This window comes from Eutrigla gurnardus (assembly GCF_963514095.1).
Source record: "Eutrigla gurnardus genome assembly, chromosome: 4".
In the NCBI taxonomy this organism is placed as follows: domain Eukaryota; kingdom Metazoa; phylum Chordata; class Actinopteri; order Perciformes; family Triglidae; genus Eutrigla; species Eutrigla gurnardus.
Window position 1 is genome coordinate 24,673,159 of NC_139918.1, and position 21,801 is coordinate 24,694,959.

General features: G+C 46.1%; 2 protein-coding genes across 4 annotated transcripts in view; both read left to right on the top strand.

Annotated features, from left to right (window-relative positions):
* Nucleotides 1-15,459, top strand: part of fam110b (family with sequence similarity 110 member B) — a 17,141-nt gene extending 1,682 nt beyond the window's left edge. Inside the window, 5 exon segments of the mRNA XM_084006772.1 lie at nucleotides 5,698-5,811; nucleotides 9,734-10,097; nucleotides 10,099-10,161; nucleotides 10,604-11,016; nucleotides 11,588-15,459. Of these exon segments, the coding sequence (XP_083862898.1) occupies nucleotides 9,864-10,097; nucleotides 10,099-10,161; nucleotides 10,604-11,016; nucleotides 11,588-12,467 (1,590 nt within the window). The 5' untranslated portion in view covers nucleotides 5,698-5,811; nucleotides 9,734-9,863 and the 3' untranslated portion in view covers nucleotides 12,468-15,459.
* Nucleotides 15,460-16,600: 1,141 nt separating this feature from the next.
* atg10 (ATG10 autophagy related 10 homolog) lies at nucleotides 16,601-21,441 on the top strand. Of its 3 annotated transcripts, none has more exons than XM_084006799.1 (7): nucleotides 16,601-16,733; nucleotides 18,080-18,186; nucleotides 18,265-18,378; nucleotides 19,160-19,337; nucleotides 19,436-19,533; nucleotides 19,615-19,712; nucleotides 20,040-21,441. In XM_084006799.1, the coding sequence occupies exons 2-7, from the start codon at nucleotides 18,082-18,084 to the stop codon at nucleotides 20,245-20,247; spliced, it is 801 nt and encodes a 266-aa protein (XP_083862925.1). In that variant the 5' UTR covers nucleotides 16,601-16,733; nucleotides 18,080-18,081; the 3' UTR covers nucleotides 20,248-21,441. The 3 variants fall into 3 exon arrangements, with proteins under 3 accessions (XP_083862925.1, XP_083862926.1, XP_083862927.1); XM_084006800.1 differs by having other exon boundaries at nucleotides 20,106-21,441; XM_084006801.1 differs by having other exon boundaries at nucleotides 20,050-20,207.
* The last annotated feature ends 360 nt before the right edge of the window (nucleotides 21,442-21,801 follow it).

Genomic DNA, 21,801 nt, shown 5'->3' on the forward strand with positions numbered 1-21,801 from the left:
GGGGGGGGGGGGGGGAGTGATTCACTACATCACTTCCTGTTACAGTAAACGTGATGTCATCAGTAGGCGTGTTGGTGAGTTCGTCCATCGGGATCGCGGGATCAACGCGTCCATCAGAGCGTGTTTCATGTGGCGAGTTAATAACCTTACATAAGAGCTGGGGTTTTTTTCCAGTGACATCTGACGGCAGCGAGGCTGCAGAGATCCTCAGACTTCAGGTTCTTCACCAGATCATTATACGGACATCACAACGCATCGGGAGTAACAGGTAAACGCCTCCACGCCACGTTCATTCAGAGACCAGAAAACCACAGAGATCGATTCACAGCAGCGACGTTTCCCAACATGTGAAACCATGTCGGCCAATCGGCCTTCGTGGCGCTGGAGGTTCTCTCCTCCCTCCATCCACCCATTGGGAATCAGTCCAGTCAATAGAAAGTGTGTGTGTGTGTGTGTGTGTGTGTGTGTGTGTGTGTGTGTGTGTGTGTGTGTGTGTGTGTGTGTGTGTGTTTGTGTGTGACTGGATTGAGGTCACCAGATCCACCGAGTTCAGCAGGCTCACTGTCTATCTGTGGCACTAAAAACCTGGTCTGGATTAACCTGCGTGTGGCCTCTGATCTGGTTAGCAGGACTTCTGTTGCCGGTCTCGCCGTGAACCCGGCACTTACCTCGCCCAAGAGGTCTAGATAGTAGCTCACATTAGTCCAGAGACCAGACCAGACTATGTGGAGAATCCAGAGACTGTCTGTGGTCCCCCAGAGGTCTAGATAGTAGCTCACATTAGTCCAGAGACCAGACCAGACTATGTGGAGAACCAGAGACTGTCTGTGATCCAAACAACAAGGTCTGTATTTATGCACCCATCAACCAGACTCCATTCAGAAAACCAGCGTTTTAACAGTAGTTATTTTGTGGTCTTGCAGACAGACCTAACAAAGCATGACTCAGCACTTTTTTTACTGCTCACCATCATAATGGAGTTATTTCAGCATCGTTTTCATCTGGTTATTGATATTAAATCACAGATAAATACTTTATTCTGGGTTCCATGTGGTAGACCAGCCCACGTGGGTCCTGCTAGATCCAGGGGATCTACTGAGCCTGTTTTGTTTTATTCCTACTCTGTAAGTTTGTCTGACTGGGATCCAAGAGGTGTACTACGACGGTGATTAAGCGGTCGGTAAATCTGCAGCTCTGGTAAACTCATTAGCTCGGCCAGACGTCAGCTTCACTCCTGCTTCTTCTTCTCACCTCGACCGGCTTCAGAGGTTCTCCTCAGGGGACCGAACTTCCTCTCGCCTTCGGCTTTCTTTCTTAAAATCCGGCTCAGTGTCCCGACAGAAGATGTGAACGGTCGGGCTAACTTTTTAGCTAATTGTGTGAGGCAAGGCGGATTCTGCTGTTGCCATGGGCAACAATGTGTACCGTGATCGTGTGCTTCCTCATTCGCCAATTGGTGACATGCCTGATCGCCGTGTGGAACTCCAGGAGCTGCTCGGCCTGTGGTGAGTCCGCATGGAGGGTTTTTATTTAGTGCCGTGAAACGAGAAGAATCTTAACGTTAAACTCTTTTCATCTCATTTTAGAAAGCGGCGGTGCCAGTTTCTCTTGCTCTGATGAAGAGTAGATGAAGTGGTTTTGTTGGTGAGGTGTCATGGGATTATTCAATGACAGTAAACGGGTCTGAACTGCTTCCATGTTTGGAGAAAGACCAGATAACTAATCTAACAGCGATACAGGGCTTGGGTGCTGGAAATCTTTGAAAATGTCAGAAAATGCTGTTTTCAGTCCCTCAAATATGGAGATCTTCTTTTCTCTGTTCTATCATATACGTCATCACATAGAACACACATTTCAAGCATTTTATTCTAAATCCAAGCACTTTTCACACTTTGAAAACACCACACTAACATTCAAGTGTTTTAATGAAAATAGTTGGTGATTATATTTCTGTGGATCTGTTAGTGGAATTAGTTTTCCTTTCATTTGTGGTCCTTCTGTAAAAAGCTGTCTCCAAACATCATGTTGGTTGTTTAGAGGACAATAACATCTCATTTAATGTGATGAACAAGTGACATAATAAGTAGACTGAATACTGACCATTGGATTGATACAAATATGGAGTTTACCACAGCTGGAAGGTGCTGGAAAAGCATGGAAATGCACCTTGAAATGCTTGAAAAGTGCTTGAATTTGACTTTGGAAAACACGTAGGAACCCTCTATCGAGCAATGGGATGTGAAACTTTCATTTCCTGATTATCTCCCAAACAAGTGTGATTTTATGATATTATCCCGATTCATACGATAACAATGGACAGTTAAAACTCTGATGACGGACAAAAGGACGGAGAGTATTCTGGGAGAGATGGCGGCGCTGGGATCTGTCGGCGGTACCTTTGCCGGGGGCTCCTGCTCTGGAGCAGCCTGTCCGCCCCAGTGCCTGCTGGGAATGTGTGGGAGGAGGGGGGGGGGGATTAGTGCAGGAATAGAGGAAGGTGAGTTGTTGGGAGGTTAGAAAGGGATAGAAGGGAGGAAGATGAGGATGGAGATGATGACTTTGTCGTCTCCGTAGAGGTCAATAGAGCTGTCAAGTTTCCTCTTTAATACTATTCAAATTTCATTCCATATTTTTTCCAATATTCTCATTATATTCAAACTTTTAATGCTCAAATTCAGCCTGTTATCAATATTAACTACACTACACAGGCTTATACCTTGGCTTATACGGCTCCCTGTCCACTAGAGGGCGTTCCAAAAAACATTCTAAGTTCAGCATTCGGTTAGTATTGTTGTTTTTTTTATTATTTGAATTATATTAGATTCCCAGATTTCATTCCAACAGCGCTAGAGGTCAACGATGAACGACAGTTAAACAAGTTAACGAGCGGCGAGAAACTCAGATTTACAGTCTGAGACTTCAGTTCGAACACAAACATTCATCATATTTAAACTGACAAACGTCACATGGGGTGCATGTAGCGTGTTCTACTGGGATGTAAAACGCTCCGTCCCGGCGTTGGAAATGTAGAATCACAGAAGCTGGTCAGGAACACTGTGTTCCACCGAGCAGCTCCACACCCGCCACGACACGGCAGTGTGTTTGTTTAATACTGCTGAGTCAGGCTGGAGGAGCTAGACTGCCATTATCACTGAGCTGGAAAAAAGCCCCCCGCCACACACACACACACACACACACACACACACACACACACTGTGACGAGCTGAGCTTAAGTCACAAATGCTTTTAAAGGCGAAACATCTGGAAGATAAAATGTGTTTTTGAACGTCACCAAGTCTGTTGAAGTTTGGATACAACAGCTTTATTTTGAAAAGATGTGTGACTCACTGCCGAGGCGTACAATTAATCAGCTACGTGCGTGTCTGACACTGACGCTTTGTATGTGACGCATCCACCTGGTGCATTATGGGTAGAGCGTCAGATGTAGTATAAATAGAGAGATAGTCCAGGACGGTGGTGGGCAGAGTCAAATAAACACAGGACTCTCACGCTGCAGACTGCTGTTCGTGTCCCGTGTCTAACTAAAAGTAAACGATTTTTATCCCGTCGGCCGTTAGTGCCGATAGTCACGTGACTCGTCATTCAGTCATGTGGTTCTGATGCCTTAACCTAACCTCCCGTGGCGGTGGAAGTTTATTTTGAAAAGACGCTCTGCATGTAACGACTCATTACGACCATTTACCAGACGGCGCCTTCCGGTTGTGAGCGGTGAAGCCGACGCCGAAGGTCCTTAAAGGAGTCATAACCTGGTTTTATACGTATCCAGCCCCCCTTGGATCGCTTTGGATCAATTCGTAAAACTTATTAGAAAAAAAAAAAAAAAATTTAATCAAACATTGAGCTTGTTCTGACCCTTTTTCGTACCGCGATTTTATCACGCGAGATTACGCGCGAGGTTTTGACTGGTCCGGATGTGCATTGTATAATATGTAATGAGGCGCGCGTTGATTCGCCGCAGGAAGGACAGAGCCGGGGGGGCTTGCCTGCATGCAGACTCCAAAACATAATGGCGGCGCTTCGGCGATTTCAGGTAGCGGACGGGGCGGGGTTGGGTGGTGAAAGAGGGGTGGGCTTATGCAAGTAGCCGCCACGGTGACGTCACCGAAGGCGCAGAATCAAAATCTCGTGCTTTAGGAATGCACACCCTTGTGTGCTATTCCTGTTCGGAAAAAGAGCAGAAGCGAAAAAACGGCGCCACTTTCAAACTCCAGCCTTTCAGGCAAGTTTCAACTGAGGTCAAACACAGATATGCATGTTTTAACAAGAGAAATTGCGATTTCCTGGTGATGACTCCTTTAAAGCTGCATTCTCTCTACCGGCCATGGGGGGGGCGACGCCTCGCTGTTTGTTTTATGGGAGGTTGCAGTCAGACAGCCACGAAGAAGACAGCGTTCACGATGGAGCTGTGTTTGTGTCTTTATCTCTGATACGTTTATTATCAACATTACTGTGATCAGCATCTGAAGGGCTCTCTGTTAGAACACCGCCACCTGCTGGCCTGGCGTACACACTGCAGCGTTTCAGGCTCGTCGATCCGCATCCACACGGAACGCAGAACTTTTAAACCGGCCGTTGTTGTCGAGACGTAGTCTTCGTTCCTGTCTCAGTGTAAACCCAGAACTTCGTAGTCGCATGAAACGTGTCACCGTGGCAACGCCGTCTCGTGTGTGGTGTGTTTGAGTCCCACCGATGTGCAGCAGAGCAACCTGTTTGTGTGTTTCTGCTGCGTCGCTGCAGTTCAGCCAGCAGGTCATCTGGTCCGAGTCCAGCTCCCACTGGGAGACCATCTGGACCACTGAGCCTCACTCTCTCTCTCTCTCCCTCTCTGTCACACACAGCCACTGTAGTCATTCATAGAGAACCAATCAGAGCAGGGCCCTGTGATGATGTCAGCTGGTGGATTTGATGAAGATTAGAAGCAGGAAAAGCTACACGATGAACACAACTGGAGTAGAGATGTAGTTTATGATCATAATTCTGACTATTTATCTATTATTTATAGTGTGAAGCTTGAAATCAGCAACGTTGCAGACTTTGGGATTAAATCCTGAATTTGGTTGTTTCCTCTCCGTCGTGTTGAGTTTGTGAGTTTGACATTTGGACGAAGCCTCTGCAGCTCGCCCTCCGAACGCTTCCTGTTTATTCGTCTCGTTCTCGGCGGAGAGACGAGCGTTTCTGTTTTTCCACGTGGATCATTGCAATGAAGAAGAAACGCTGCACCACTTTGATGGGTGTGTTTGTGTTTGTTACGTTCAAAGTGCGGTCCGCATGGTACGATCTCATTGGACGTCGTAAAACAAAGGTTTCACCACCTATTCTTTCAGAAGGACACAATAAAGAATCTCAGTGCCACGCTGTGGCGTCACCATGACAACAGCAGGCACCTTTTAAAGGTTTTTTATCGTATTGAACAGCTGATCCGTCACATAAATCAACTCAAACTAAATAATACACAAACTCAACGTCAGTGTGACCGTTTGACCGGATGAGACATAAAAGTGGTCCAGCCCCCCCCATCTAAATCCTGATCAGACCGGATTACTGTTCAGGTTGCCATGACGCCGGACTCTTTCTGTTCTGTCGGGAACGTAATGATGCAGAAACAATGTGTCTTAATTATTAGGCTGATGGATTACTCGGCTCCTAATCTTTGTTGTTTTGTTGTTTGATTGACAGCTGTGACACCCACTGACAACCTGCAGCACATGGAGGAGAAGGGGGAGGCGTCCAGCTCCAACAGCCAATAGCAAAAGACTTGAGCACAGAAGAGCCAATAGGACAACTGCACTGGTAAAATAACTCCTCGTTTCTGTGTTACTAACCCCGAAAAGACAAATCTAATCTCGACCACATAAAGGAAGTGAAATGACTCATTCCTTTTACATTCAGTCTGAAAGAAAACATGTGAGGCGGTTTTTCTCTTCATCGTCAGCTTCGTAGCCACGTAACAGCTCAACGAATGAATATGGATCTCTCGTGATGAAGAGGCTACGATTAGCACGGGAGCTAATCACTGGAGGCTCATTGCACTCGGCTCATCTAACTTTGTCATTAGCTTCACACCAGAATCCAGATGGATCCAGATCCAGTAAGGTTGCCGCTCTGATCCACCCGTCGCTCCTCCACACTCCAAATAGGGTCACTTCCTTCTACTGGTTGGCAAAAAAAAAAGTCGAGGCTTCAAAACCGAACAAAGCGGAAGTCACCATGGCAACGTCCGCTTCTTATAGACCGTCTGTGAATTCCTTTGGGGTGAGTCAGGTCCAGGTCCTGGTCCAGGTCCTGGTGTTGTGGAGGCTGAGTCACTGGGATGAGTCACGATATGAGCTCCGTTACACTGGGACCAGTGATACCTGCAGGTGTGTAGCAGCGAGTGTGTGGATTAGTGACAGTATGACGTCACTCAACCAGCTGATTACAAATGCTCAACCTTTTGAAGGATGACGAACATACCGGCGGTTGGCTTCACAGCAGGCACTCTGCTGCCTCCGCTCGCCATGCTGCGAACACAGGAAATAGACAGAGCTTGAGGGTCCATGTGTGTGCGTGTGTGCATGTGTGTGCGTGTGTGTGCGTGTGTGTGTGTGCTATTGATTGTTGGCTGTCAGCCCAGAGGTGGAAAATCTAAAAGTAGAGGAAGGCGAGTAGGTGGAGGAGAGAGACACTAAAACCACATCGCTCAGTTGTCGATGCAAACTCGTGGATAAGCCAGAGACGGTGTAGAAGAAGAGGACGTCGTCATGGTGACGTCACCCATTGGTTTGTGGACTCCAGCTTTGAAGCCTTGACTTCCCATCTTTGATGTTTCGCAACCAGTGAAAGGAATTGACCATATTTGGACTGTGGAGGAGCGACGGGTGGATCTGATGAACACAAGCAGGCAGAGCGGCACCCTTACTGGATCTGGATCCATGTGGATTCTGGTGTGAAGCTGCTAACAAAGTTAGCTTCATGATTCAAGGTCAACAAGAATCGATTTTTTCCCCCACCGCTAAGAGAGAAGTAGGACCATTTTCTCATAGACTTCTATACAACCAGAGAGGAGTCGCCCCCTGGTGGCCAGCAGATAGAATGACAGTTCAAGTTGAGACTCGTGGTCATTTCAGGTGTATACAGTTCCTGTAGAGGTTTCAAGGATCTAACCGTCTGACTATATCCAGTGTGAACACTTTGGCTTTTCGTCTGATTCCTACTGAACACAATAATATGACATTACAGTTCGTAAAGCCAAGAATGAACAACAGCCGAGTGTTCTCTGGAAAGTAGAGGCCTGCAGGCATCGAGGGCAGGAACCCGCTCTCTCTCTCTCTTATGACTATCATGTGTTTAGAGAGAGGCAGAGTGTTTGTGTTTGTGTGTGTGTGTGTGTGTGTGTGTGTGTGTATGTGTGTGTGTGTGTGTGTGTGTGTGTGTGTGTGTGTGTGTGTGTGTGTGTGTGTGTGTGTATGTGTGTGTTGGCTGATTTTACAGTCCAGCTTACGGCTAGAAAAGACGAGAGAAGATTTCTGTCGGATATTACGAGCAGACGAAAGATTTACGGTTCATCCCCCTTCTTCTCCCGTCTGATCCTGTTTCTGCAGGAAATGAGCAGGACACATGTTCCTAATCCAAATTAAATCACTCCTTCAGTGTGTGTGTGTGTGTGTGCATGTGTGTGTGTGTGTGTGGTAAACTGGAAACATATGGCCTCGTTCAGAACTGAAATCAGAGACTTCATAATATGTTACATTCACAGATCTTTAAAAAGTCAGGCTCCAGAACTACTCTATATGTTTCCAGTGTGTGTGTGTGTGTGTGTGTGTGTGGGGGGGTTCATATGCATGCACATTTTCATCTTCAATTCTAAATTGGCTCACAGATGCTCAAAATATGCCTTTTTGTGATGACTCAACAACAAACAAAAGCTGTCTTGTAGGTTGTCTTCCATAAATGTCAAGAGAGAAGTAGGGCCATTTTCTCATAGACTTCTATACAACCAGAGAGGAGTCGCCCCCTGGTGGCCAGCAGAGAGAAGTAGGACCATTTTCTCATAGACTTCAATACAACCAGAGAGGAGTCGCCCCCTGGTGGCCAGCAGAGAGAATGCTTTAAGGACCTCCAGTTTTGACTTCTTCAGAACTGGAGGTTTCCTGCTGGTCTCAGCAAACTAACGAGTTACCTCGACAGGACCGTTAGCAACGGACCGTTGCAGGATAATCCTTCCTCGTATATTATATTCCAGAAGAGACACAGCTGTGTGTGTGTGTGTGTGTGTGTGTGTGTGTGTCTGTAGGGGATAGATTGCGATGGGAGATTAAAGGATTATAATTATTTCAACACAGACACACACACTTTGTAAAGATAACAGATGATACACACAACAGCCACTTTCCTATTCATAACTCATTTTCTATACAGATTTTTCAATCCGATACCAGCGGCTTTGTATTCCCAGATTAAAAAGACTCAATCCACACTAATATTGTGCAGGATATTTATTGATACCGTTACTTTGTAAAGGAAAACAAAACATGTCTGTAGAGGCTGGACAGAAAAAGCGACACATGCTCACCTCCAGCCAGTCTGTGTAAAACTGAGGGAACATATACAGTATATATAATGTATATATATATATAAATATATTATGTGTGTGTGTGTGTGTGTGTGTGTGTGTGTGTGTGTGTGTGTGTGTGTGTGTGTGTGTGTATATATATATATTTCTCTGTTCGTAGTCGCTCTCAGATGAATGAAGCAGCCTTCTTTGTATAAATACAGCAGCTAGCTTATGTTACTGGAAAAAGCTGGCATTGCAATATTTAAGGAAATGTCTGGGTTCATGACATCATCATGACATCATCCAGAGGTGCTCAGTGGATTTCACCAAGCTGGATTCACTGGATCTAGCAAGACCCACGTGGGCTGGTTCACCACAGCTGGAGGAACCAGAATAAAGTATTTATCTGTGATTTAATATCAATAACCAGATGAAAAGGATGCTGAAATAACTCCACCATGATGGTGATCAGTAAAAAGTGCTGAGTCATGGTTTGTTAGGTCTGCAAGACCACAAGATAACTACTTTTAAAACGCTGGTTTTCTGAATGGAGTCTGGTTGATGGGTGCTAGGCTATGCTAGCATTGCAATCTGCATCTATTCCTGTGTTTGCATTGACTTTGGATGACTTTTGACCTGGGGAAGCTGCAGAGTCCAGGTGAGGGAGGTGTGAAGTCCAGGTGAGGGGGGTGTGAAGTCCAGGTGAGGGGGGGTGTAAAGTCCATGTGAGGGGGGGTGTGAAGTCCTGAGCCAGACTAGAACTGGTCGCCCAGTCGCCCAGCCCACTCGTCCAGAATTGTAAAATGTATTCATCATGACTGACACCTTTGAAACAAAGTCGACTTTGGTGTGCCGCCTCTGTGATTAATGAGGAACACTAACAGCACCACTAAGGTGCCCTTGAGCAAAGCACTAAAGCCCCAGCAGCTCCCGTCTGGTGCTGTCTCTACTGCTCGACTCGACTCATTTCCCAATGAGTCAAGTCTCACGTTTACGTCTCAAGTCTCACGTTTACGTCGTCAGGTTTGAGTTTTCTGTCCATCCACGTACCTCCTGTCATCATTGTGTGTGTGTTAGCTATTTCTGCTATTGTTGCTAGGTGCATGATGTCACAGTCCAACTGGGCCCTCATTGGCTGCTTGTTTCCTTTCTTTTCTGTCTGTCCTCCTCCGTCAGCAGGACCACAAACCAGTAGAGAGAGAGACCAGAGCAGAGACTCGGGCCATGCAGTAGTTTATCTGAGCACAGTACCTGACCTGCCCCCCCCCCCCCCCTCCCCCCCCAGGTCCAGAATCTGGCTCGGTTCCAAATGGTCCCCCAGGCGATGGAGGAGGGCCAGGGTCTTCTTCTCTTTCTAGACTTCCTCTTCTCCACCTTGTGTCTTCATGTTTTGGGGGTCCTCCGCGTGCCCCCGCCCTCTGTCGACCCCCCCGCACCCGCTGCCACCACTGGCCGGCCCACCCCAGTCGCCCTCGTTGCCATGCCGACAGAGACGCTGGCTCCAACCCTGCCAGATAGCAAGGCCGCCGCGCCCCGCAACGGCGTTCGGATCCGCCGTCCCCCTCCGCATCCACCTCAATAAGGGCCCCGACTACTTCAGGAGACAGGTACAGGTGTATGTGTGTGTGTGTGTGTGTGTGTGTGTGTGTGTGTGTTGGCGGCAGAAACAAGTTGAAACAGATTTGAGCAACATTAGCATGTTAGCAGGAGTAGCATGTAAGCAGTTAAGCTAGCTAACGTTCTAACACCACTGATCACCGTAGCAACTATTAGAACGTTTGCTAGCTTAACTGCTTAAATGCTTCTTCCGTTAACATGCTAACGTTGCTAATGTTGATCAGTTGTGTAATAACATTAGGCTAGCTTAACTGCTTACATGCTACTTATGCTAACACGCTAATGTTAATTATTGGTAACTAAATGTTTTGATAATTGTGAGCTTATTAATGTCAGACAGCCGCGTTCTGCTGGAGAACCGTGTTCTGCTGGAGAACCGTGTCCGTGTGTAGAACTTCGTCGTTTTCGTTAACGTTTTATTTTGGATCTCAGGTGGAGCCGAACCCGAAGCGCCTCAGCGCCGTCGAGAGACTCGAAGCCGACAAGTCCAAGTATGTCAAGAGCCAGGAAGTTATCAACGCCAAGCAGGAGCCAATCAAACCGCCTGTGCTGGCGAAGCCTCCCGCGGGTCATACCCTCCTCTCCAAGAGGGGCTCCGGGATTGGCGGAGGAGGAAATGGGGGCGGGATCCCTTTCAAAGCGTCCAATAACAACGCCAAGTCGGACATGTGCGCAACGAGCAGCAGCGGCAGCAAACGAGGGAACCTGAACCTGGAGATCCTCAAAAACCTGCTCAATTCGTCGTCCTCTTCGGGAGCTGGGTCCGAAGGGCTCGGGGGCGGAGCCAAGAGTGCTGTGTTGATGAGGTCATCAGGGGGGATGGCCAGGAGTTGGACACCGTCAGGGTAAGATGATTTAACATCGAACCACTAAGAACTACAGCAGATGGGATGTGACTATGTGTATATGTGTATTATATATTATATGTATATAATCACTTAAATTAATTTCCAATGTTTTTATTTTTTATTTATTCATTAACAGTGACAATAACATCATATACAAAAATAACAGTAGAAATACCAGGGGATCAGAATATATTCCCAGTTTGTAAAAATGTTATAAAGGGTACAGATTCAGGGTTTTCATAGCTTTTTTTTTTTCTTAAGAATTTTAAATCGACTTAATGTATTGTTTGTTACTTTTTGAAAATTGGTTTATGAATTGAAAATTTAGTTTTATGGACATGAAATTTTGCAAATAATAGTATTAAATGTATAATAAAGTATTGGTTTGATTTGGTAGAGGAATAATTAAAAAAAACGACAGCAGCGCTTTTGATTTTGAATGTGTAATTCATGGTATGATTTAATCCTCGCCGTTGACTGCCGTAGAAATTTATTCTGAAATTAGGTCCTGTGTCCCACCAAAAGGGGCGGAGCTTAGCCTCTCTTCTTCCTGTTTCTCTGCTCCCAGGATGCCGTTGACCTACCGATCTACGATGACACTCAACGAGCAGCCACCGGACTCAGCTCCCAGTCCGAGCACCTCCCACTCCCTCCGGTCCTTCTCCCATTCCCTGAAGGTCCCTCCCATCAACAGCGGGGGGCGACGTAGTCCGTTGCCGGGCGGAAACCTCAACCTCAGCCGACGAGGCGAAGGCGTCATCGACCGCTCCCGCTCGCCGCTGCCTCCCCTGCTGACCTCCCACTCCTCCTCGGACCTCCTGCGGCTTTGCAACGGGAAGCCGCTCCGCGCGGCCCGATCCAGCAGCTCCTCTGCTCCGCCCCTCCCTCCGAAGCCCAACCCCGCCTCCCTCCCTCCCCCCGCGCTCTCCCTGTCGCTGTTGCCCCCTCGTCCCACGCCATCGCCGTCGCTCTGCGACAGCAACGCTGCCCCACAGTCGCTCCCGTGTGACCTCGGTGACCCTTCCAACCCTTCGACCGACGCCAACCCGGAGGTCGGTCCGTCCGTGGCTCGCCGCCCCTCGCTGCACCGGTCTAAATCCGACCTGTCAGATCGCTATGCCCGGGCTGGCGCCGACGTGGAGCGTTTTTTTAACTACTGCGGCCTCGACCCCGAGGAGCTGGAGGCGGTCGGCCCGGAGAACTTTGCGCGGGCCAACTCGGACATCGTGAGCCTGAACTTCCGGTCGGCCTCGATGATCTCCTCCGACTGCGACCGGTCGCGCCGCTCATCCAACGATGGGCTGTCGGACGCCGGCGAGGAAGAGGAGGAGGAGGCCGGCGAGCGCGTGCCTTATGGCATCTCGGCTGTGGAGCGGAACGCACGAGTCATCAAGTGGCTGTACAGCATCAAACAGGCGAGAGAGACGCAGAAGGTCTCGCATGTTTAGGACGAGACCTTCAGACCAGAGACTGCGGTGCCCCGCCGGGTCCCGGACTGGGATCCTGGTGCTGAAGTGAAAAATGTGTGTAGATGGTTGAATGGAGGTCGAACAAACATGGTAAGAATACAAAGGAAGATATTGTTTAGAAATAAACAAAGAGACGAGAAAGAAAAGGACTCTGATCCATTAAAAAACATCAACACTGAACAGACAGGAACAAAAACCTGAACGTCGAACTAAAGTTCATAAAGTGGACGCTGTTTAACCCAACAAACTGGCAGTTTGCATCGGTAACATTGTGAGTGGAACGCACTGCGATCGTCTGGTCCCATTCTGGTCTCATTCTGGTCTCATTCTGGTCCGATTCTGGTCCAATTCTGGTCTCATTCTGGTCCCATTCTGGTCCCATTCTGGTCTCATTCTGGTCCCATTCTGGTTCCACTCTGGTCTGATTCGACTCACGTGGACTCACATCCAGCATCGGTCTTTACATTACTTGTCATACGGTTTTGGTCAGCTCACTAGTTTACTGGTACATTAGAGGGATGGTCGGGGACGGCGCCCCCTGCTGGAGCACAAAGGCTGTTGCACTTTTTAGACTGTGAATTTTTGAATTTATTAAAGATCGATGCATTTTTTTTTACGATTTTGAAATTAAAAAGGTGACCTCCATCTCCATCTCACCTCCTCAAGAGCTTCTGTGTAAACTGGCGAGTCAGAGACGCCGATGATGACCTCCTTAGTTCCCACGGCGACGAGTCAAACGTCTGACTGACTGACTGACGATGCGATGCCGTCTCCATTTAAACAAACTTAAAAAAAAGAAAAGGGTCCCGACATCTTTGCAAAAACAGATGCTGAACTCTATCTGTCAAAAATATCAAAGACAGGATACAGAACCTTTGCTCGGGTCACAAACAACACCAGGCTGTTAAATGTGTCACGTTACCATGACGATGCAAAATGTGGAGAAACTCATGAGACACAAGTGGTGGTAAGCTAAGTGGTGTATGTTGCTAAATGAAGGCCTTGTGAGTGGTGATGATGGTGATGATGATGATGATGATGATGATGATGATGATGATGATGATGATGAAGGAAACAGGACATTGAACATTAATGATTTGGACGGATGCACAGAACATGAAATAGAAAACCTCCTGCAGACTTCTGGTTACATCATCACATCATTGTGCTAAGGAGTTATTATTACCCAAAATACATTTCACCGGAGAGTTTTAGTGTCCTGTCATTAGGATACAGTTCTTCGACGATGCTGCCATTTAGAATTCAAAGAATTAAAAAACATTTTTGTCTCCGCTTCGTCCAGACCGACAAAAAACTTCCATTAAGTTAGTCTCAAATTAAAATACGTCACTTTCAGAGGTGGGAAGTAACGCAGTACAAATACTTTGTTACTGTACATATGTAGTATTTTCAGGTATCTGTACTTTACTTGATGCTAGCTAGCCAATGTGGCTAACGTTAGTGCTTCCCACTTTACATCACGTTTGCGTTAAATCTTGCATTGGTAACTATTGACAGAAGGCAGGATTTCTGTCGATCTCATCTTACAGCCACACACACAGAGGGAGCTCCAACCACACACACAGAGGGAGCCCGAGCCGTGCTGTGTTCCCTGATAACAAAGGGTGGGGTGGTGGACTACTGGGTTCCCGTCTCACCTCCGTCACCCGTCTACACGTCTGCACGCCGCTGACGCGTCTCGAGGCCTGAAGCCATATCGGTGTGAATGCAGCGCCTCGGTCGGCGTCGACCAGCCGTCAGCGTGTCCATCTGTCCCGTCGTCGCCGCCGCTCTGCTGCTTCAGTGTCTCCACAGCAACAACAACAACCACGCTGGGCTCACTCCAGTTCAGTATCTCGGCATCTTGGAATCTTTGCCACGAGAGAAGGAAGTGATCATATTTGGGGCAGTGGAGGAGCCTTCCTTCTCTTGTTGCAGAATTACAAAATCTCTGGTCTTCTCTTCCTGAATAGAAAGTGGGCCCAGCAGGGAGACCAGCGTCCCCCCATCCCCGTCCCCTCGCTCTGAGCTCAGGGTCTTTCTAGCATGCTCCAGTCCAGAACCTTGATCCCTGCCCCTCCCCCCAAACGTGTCCCAGAAACCGTCTCAGCGTCGGCATTCAGAGACACGGCAGCATCATCACCCTTAAGCTCCACTTCCTCCGGCGTGTGTTTTCTCTTTCTCCCTTTGGATTGACAGATAGAGTTCTTCTGAGCTTTGTTTTATTTTTTCTTCTATGTGTAAATGCTGTAAGAAAAAAAAACAATGTATATATTTGATTTTAAAAAGCCATGTGTTGGATTTGAGTTTTTTTTCTGTCTGAAGGGTTACGTGTTACAAAAGCTCCCGAACAAAAAGACTCCGCTGTCGTGCTTGATGCCCTGGTCCAGACCTGATCCAGACCGACCTGGTCCAGACCTGTCTGGTCACACAGCAGTGTTTCTCAGCGTAGTGTTGACTGTTACTTTTTTTGTTGTTGTTGGGGTTTTTTTTGTTTTGTTTTTTTTTGACGTGGAAACTGTTACATTTTGCTTGATTGAAACAAAAAGTGTTCATGTTTAGTTTCTTTGGATTATTTCAATAAATGGCTTCTTTTGCCATCTCTCTCTTTTTTCAAGTGTTAATTCTCTAAACTTCAACATCTGCTGGACGGCAAAACGTGACCACAAGTGGCGACTGCTATGATGACGGTACGTTGAATTTCACTTTACTTCCAGAGACTCTGAGGCAGGCCGTGAAGGAAGTGACCATATTTGGACTGTGAAGGAGCGACGGGTGGATCTGATGAACACAAGCGGCAGAGCGACACCCCGATCCAGTAACATTACTAGATCTGGCTCCATCTGGATTCTGGTATGAAGCTGCTAACAAAGTTAGCTTCCATAATTCAAAGTCAACGTTACAACTAAGGGTTAAAGTCATCTTAGTAGCTAACTAGCATTGGTAGCGTCAATCAGCAGGTAAGCCCTGCCCCTAAAGCATCCGCTGCTTTCTGGTCTGGTGGACTCTAAATGGACCATAATGTACTAAATGAACATCATGCTGGATTGAAGAAGACTTGAAACTAGAGATTAAGACCATAAACTCATGTTTACAATGTTTAGTGAGATAAAAAATCAAAAGAGAAGTAGGACCGTTTTCTCATAGACTTCTATACAACCAGAGAGGAGTCGCCCCCTGGTGGCTAGCGGAGAGAAGGACAATCCACCACCCAGATCTTTGTGGACTTCTGCAGACTCATTGGTCTCAATACACTCTAGTCTTGGTCGTGACCTGGTCTCGGTTGAGGTAAAAGAGTTGTATTATTTTAATTATTAGAAAGTATTGTAATATTCTGTTGGGAAGTGCTGAGCCTTAAACTTCCATATTCATCCCAACTGGATTTTGGGCATGAATGTTTTTTGCTATTAAATTGAATTCTCTATAATATTAAAAGTTAAGTCAAAAAAGATTTATCTTTCAGCGCCCAATGCTGCATAAACGCTGCATGTCTGTGATCTCAGTGTGGGAACACTTCAGTCTCAATCAGTTGTATGAAAATTGGACACTAATGATCAATGAAGCTAAATAATGTAAGATCTTTTTGTGTTTCTATAATGATACTCCATCCCATATTAAGTCCCTAAAATAATTGACATTCAAATATGCCAAAGATATCTAAATATTGATAGAAAGTGATCTGACCCTCGACAATCTAATTTGTATGTCTTTTATTTATGTAGGCTATCTTTATTATTCTGCTAAAATTATGTATTTTTTATTTTCTGTGTGTAAATGTTTTATCTACTGTGGTAACTGCATAATATAATTTTTATTGCGATGAATTTTTAAATGAATTTAAATAAATAAATCAATAAAAAAATGAATAAACGTGTTGTATTTGCCGCCATCTAGCGGTTGTACGGACAAACAACACGACAAGCGCCAGTTCAAAGACATGAGACATATTTTAATTAAAACGACATTTTATAACGACGTTTCTTACCGTCCAACATTTATAATCCTTTCGGTGGGTGTTAGTTAATTAACGGATGAAAATAACCGTTTTAAAAAGTGATGGTTGGTGTCATGTGATCTCGCGACCCGGAAGAGAAACATTGGCGTTGCTGTTAGCAGCTTCTCCCTGCGATGAGTACAGTGGAGCAACAAACTCATGTCTGCTGCGTGTTTCTGGTTATTTGGTGCGTTTAAAGACCTTCGTTTGGGTCGGAATCTCAACCGGGTACTAGTACGCTGAACTCTGAGGTACTTGTATGAGAGTATTTACGCTGCTTCGTACATGTACTTCTACACAGTCTAGAGGGAACTGTGGTACATTTTACTGCTCTGCATTTATCTGACAGCATCCAGATAAATATGCTACACGGCGAATAGTAAAAAAAAAAACATTGTTCTTGTTTTGTAAATACACGACAGGGTATGACGTTTTAAGTAGATGCACCTACGTATATGCTAAGTCCCGCCCTTTCCGGTGGACCAGCGTCGGATTTTATTTCGTAAGAAGTAGTTTCGATCGCTCCCGGGTCGGGTCCTTCTGTGTGTAGTTTGCATGTTCTCCCCGTGTAAGCGTGGGTTCTCTCCGGGTTCTCCGGCTTCATCCCACAGTCCAAAGTCATGCAGGATGGGGATAGGTTAATTGATGACTCTAAATTGCCCCTACGTGTGAATGTGAGTGTGAATGGTTGTTTGTCTCTACATGTTGGCCCTGCGATAGACTGGCGACCTGTCCAGGGTGTACCGTACCCTGCCTTCGCCCAATGATAGCTGGGATCGGCTCCCCCCCCCCCCGACCCTGAATACAGGATAAGCTGTAGACAATGGATGGATGGATGGATAGTTTCGATCGCTAAGAGACAAATAAGTTCTTGATCCCTTTTGAAATGTGCCACGAATTACACATATTATGTTTCTCATATTTAACAGATAATTGTACACAAACAAGAAAGTGTTCTCGCTCCTTCTTTCTCTTCAAATAAAGAGAGTTGCTGGATAAAACACATCGGCTATCTTAAGAGAACGTTAGTGATGGAACGGCCGTGTTGGTGACGTTCCTCGCTCACTTAGCGAGCGAGCTAGCTAGCGAGAATTACCTAGCTAAGTTAGCTAGCTAGTGAGACAAGCTAACGGCCGTGTTGGTGACATACCTAGCTCAGTTAGCGAGCTAGCAAGCATTACCTAGCTAAGTTAGCTAGCTAGCGAGAAGAGCTACAGAGTGTTGGTTGTACCTAGCTAAGTTAGCGAGCTAGCTAGCAAAAATTACCTAGCTAAGCTAGCTAGCGAGAAGAGCTAAAGGCTGTGTTGGTGACGTACCTAGCTAAGTTAGCGAGCAAGCTAGCTAGCGAAAATTATCTAGCTAAGTTAGTTCGCGAGAAGATCTAGCGGCTGTGTTGGTGACGTACCTAGCTAAGTTAGCAAGCTAGCTAGCGAAATGTACCTAGCTAAGTTAGCTCTGCATAAATGCTACTTTTACTTTAACTTAAGTATATTTGCAGTTAAAACTAAGTGAACATGAGTTTCAGGATGTTTTACTCTGTGATGATGTTGCTACGTACCATAATGTCGCCCCCCCACCCCCTCCCCCCTCTGTGCAGACATGGGCTCGGGGGTCCTGGACGAGGAGGACTTCCAGCGCTGCTGTCGGCTCCTCCTCCTGCGGTCGGAGCAGCTAGGTGACGGGTGGAGCTGGGAAGAAGTCCAGGTGACGGAGGTCTGCATGTAGCTGTCAGAGTGGTGGCCGTCACTGTGGTTAACGGTGCTTTTGTGGTCCGGGTCTCAGGGTTCAGAGGAGGGCTACCTGAGGAAGACCACTCTCAGGTCAGTCGTGATGGACCCGACCCTGGTGTGGGACCAGGAAGGATCCGGTTCAGATCCATCCCGGCTCCGTCAGCAGGTTAGACGTTCATCTCGTATCGTGGATTTGATTGAACCGGATCGTTCGGGGCTTTGGACTGGATGAGACACAGAGATGGATGATGGTGTAGGATTTTATCACAGATCGCGATAAAATCGCGAGTTGAATTTGGGTAATTTCCGTTATCGGGATGATCGTGAATATCTTCAAGCGTGATCCTGGTTTTAAAAATCCAGCAAATAACAGACTCACACAGTTTTCACCTTTATTTATCCTTTTATTTATGAAGGTAGACCTACAACGGCAAGGTAGGGGGGGGAAAACAGAGCCGAGAGAGGGGGGCAATATTCAGAGGAAAAAAGTGGAAAATTTGTGACTTTATAAAGTTGCAGATTTAAAAAAATAAATAAATAAAACCAACACTAACCTTTAACATCATCACCCTCTGGACCTTAACGAGGCATTGTCACATGTTGGTGTTAGCTAGCATAGATTCCGTTTGTTAGCATCGTTATAAACTCACAAATTAGCGACTTTTTTTCTCTGAATATTGCCCCCCTCTCTCGGCTCCGTTTTTTTACAGTGGCCCTAAAACGCCGTCGTAGAGGCCTGATGATTTAGATTACTTTTTTTTTTTTTTGACAAAATGTATTTTTGAATCCCAATGATTTTTGCTAGGTTAATTATGGCATGAAATTTTAATTTATTTTATTTATTTAGTTTGGTTTATTTCAAACATGTAAACAGAAAAAAAGGAACAAACGTGTAACGGAGCTGATTTATAGATTTGCTTTATCCACCACCGCGTCTCGTCCTCCAGTCTGTTGATGCCTCAGTCAATCCAGTGGAAAGTGACATGGAGGATGAAGGTGATGATGATGATGATGTTGTCCGTACGGCGCCTGAAGGCAGCAGCCGGCTGCTTCAGTACGAGTACCACATCCTTCATTCCTGCAGCTACGCTGCTCCTGTCCTCTACTTCAGAGCCTCCACTCAGGGTGAGATACAGAAACACAGAGAACGGTCTGTTTATGAGGGAAGCCCTCAGTTTGTCATGTTTTTGCTGCATATTCTTCCTCGCGTGTCACCTTGTCAGAGGGGAGGAGCCTGTCGTCAGAGGAGGTGTGGAGCTCCGTTCATCCCAACTTCAGGCTTCGTCTTCAGAGCAGCCCGCTGAACGCCATCTCCCTGCAGGTAAACAGGAAGGAGCTCTGACCTCACCTCCTCCATGACGCTCCGCTGACGTGTGTGTTTGTGCGTGTGTGTGTGTGTCAGGAGCATCCTCTGCTGGGTCAGCCCTTCTTCATGCTCCACCCCTGTAGAACGGAGGAGTTCATGAGGCCGCTGCTGCAGGCGGCTGAGGACCAAAGCAGGTAAGATCGCTGCTGTGGTCCCCCAGAGGTCTAGATAGTAGACCACATTAGTCCAGAGACCAGACCAGACTATGTGGAGGAACAAGAGACTGTCTGGTCCAAACAACAAGGTCTCTGCTGTATTTATGTCTAGATTACCTTATTTGGAGTGTTGATGGAGCAGCTACAATGTTAGCGTAGCCTAGCACCCATCAACCAGACTCCATTCAGAAAACCAGCGTTTTAAAAGTAGTAATTAGTTACATATTAGTTAAATATATTATTATGGTGTTATTTCAGCATCCTTTTGTTCTGGTTTTTGACATTTTTAATTTGTGACCTTCAAAGTCTTCATCAGGACCTTCAGACCACTTTGAGTCCCCCTCAGCTCATACAGACTCTGTGTCCGGACAGGTCGGTGAACTATGTGCTGTCCTGGCTCAGTGTTGTGGGTCCAGTGGTGGGTCTGGACGTCCCCCTGAAGTACTCCACACACACACTCAGCAGCACCGAGCCAGACGAGATCCCAGACCCCCAGACCTCAGACTGTGTATGAGAACCTCCGATTGTTTGTGGACGACAGTTTTGAAGCCTGAAGTTTGGCAATTTGGATTTTTTGCAACCAGTGAAGACAAATCCTCCTGCCGTCCAGCCCACATATGCACCAGGATAGTACTTGGTGGTCCAGGTGCCCGGTCCACCCAGTTACCTCCAGAGTGCTGAGGTGGACCAATCAGATGCTCCGAACCAATCAGAACCTCTGTTCTCTGGAACAGCTGACAGGTTCATATAAAAACTCAGATGGCAGCTGAAGACTGTGAAACCTCATTAACATCTGATTTCTTCTGTTTGACTCCGGATCACATGAGGTTTAGTTTGTATTTATCTGCATCTTGTGTTCACTTTGTTCGACTGTTGTTTTTAAATGTTCCACACTAATAAAGGCTTGAACGAATAGATGATGGTGCACATCTGAGTTCATGTGGCGGATAAGAGAAGAAGCCCTCAAACAGACGTGAGGTCTGTCCTACGAAGGGAGTTCAACATATCCGGGTTAACTTTAGGTGATCTGGTTTAACTAATCCTGACATCTGTGATCCTCTAAACCATGCTGGCGGTTATCAACTGGTCCAGGAGAGAAGTAGAACTATTTTCTCATTGACTTCTATGCAACCAGAGAGGAGTCGCCCCCTGGTGGCCAGCAGAGAGAAGTAGGACCATTTTCTCATAGACTTCTATACAACCAGAGAGGAGTTTCCCCTGGTGGCCAGCAGGGAGAATGCAGCTTTAAATGGAGTTTGTCTCCTCCAGAGACCAGCAGCTTCCAGAGACAGACTTGATTTGAAAGATCGGATTCAATAAATGTTATTGATTTTTTTTAAAGCACTGAGGTGGTTTATCCCAAGTCAAAAAGGGACTTTGTACAAAAATATTTAATAATAATTATAGTGCATGCTCATTGAATTTTGTACCTACCGGTATTTACATTTACAAATTCAAAAAATAAAGACGTTATATCCTTGAAAAAAATGTAAAAAGAAAAGTTTGAACCTGAGAAATGAGAAGCAGTGCGTTTCTATTATTAAGCCACAAGAGGGCAGCAAATTATCTCGTATTGTAGTTCTACTGATGACTGCCTGATGCAGTTCAATGTCTGTTATTAGAAAGATAATGCTATTATCAATCAATATAGCCAGTTATATGTATTGATACCAAATTGGATGGTGATACTTTACAAACGTTTCAACAGTGAGACAGGAATGTTTGAATCCAGCAGGACTGTAACCCTGCAGACGCTCATGACTTTAACATTAAGCTGTAAAGTTGACAAACAAGTATACATATTTTAAAATTAAATATGTTTTTGTTGCTTAAAGTTGCTACATGTTAACCTGATCCGTTACCATGGAGACAGTCGCCTGGATCATTGAAGTACTTCTTGATGAGACAACGGTTTATCTTACAAGAAGCAACGTGTTATATTTATATATCTATTAATTCTACCAGCAGACGTCAGAGGATCATTTCTGTGGAGAGTAAGTCTGCACGGAACTGTTAATTATACTGTGTGTGTGTGTGTGTGTGTGTGTGTGTGTGTGAGAGAGAGAGA

Excerpts from the sequence above, each read along its gene's own strand:
- atg10 (XM_084006799.1), top strand. The coding sequence starts at position 18,082 with ATGGGCTCGGGGGTCCTGGACGAGGAGGACTTCCAGCGCTGCTGTCGG. Across the intron at positions 18,379-19,159 it reads CATCCCGGCTCCGTCAGCAG|TCTGTTGATGCCTCAGTCAA; the intron begins GTTAGACGTTCA and ends CTCGTCCTCCAG. Across the intron at positions 19,713-20,039 it reads GCGGCTGAGGACCAAAGCAG|TCTTCATCAGGACCTTCAGA; the intron begins GTAAGATCGCTG and ends TGACCTTCAAAG.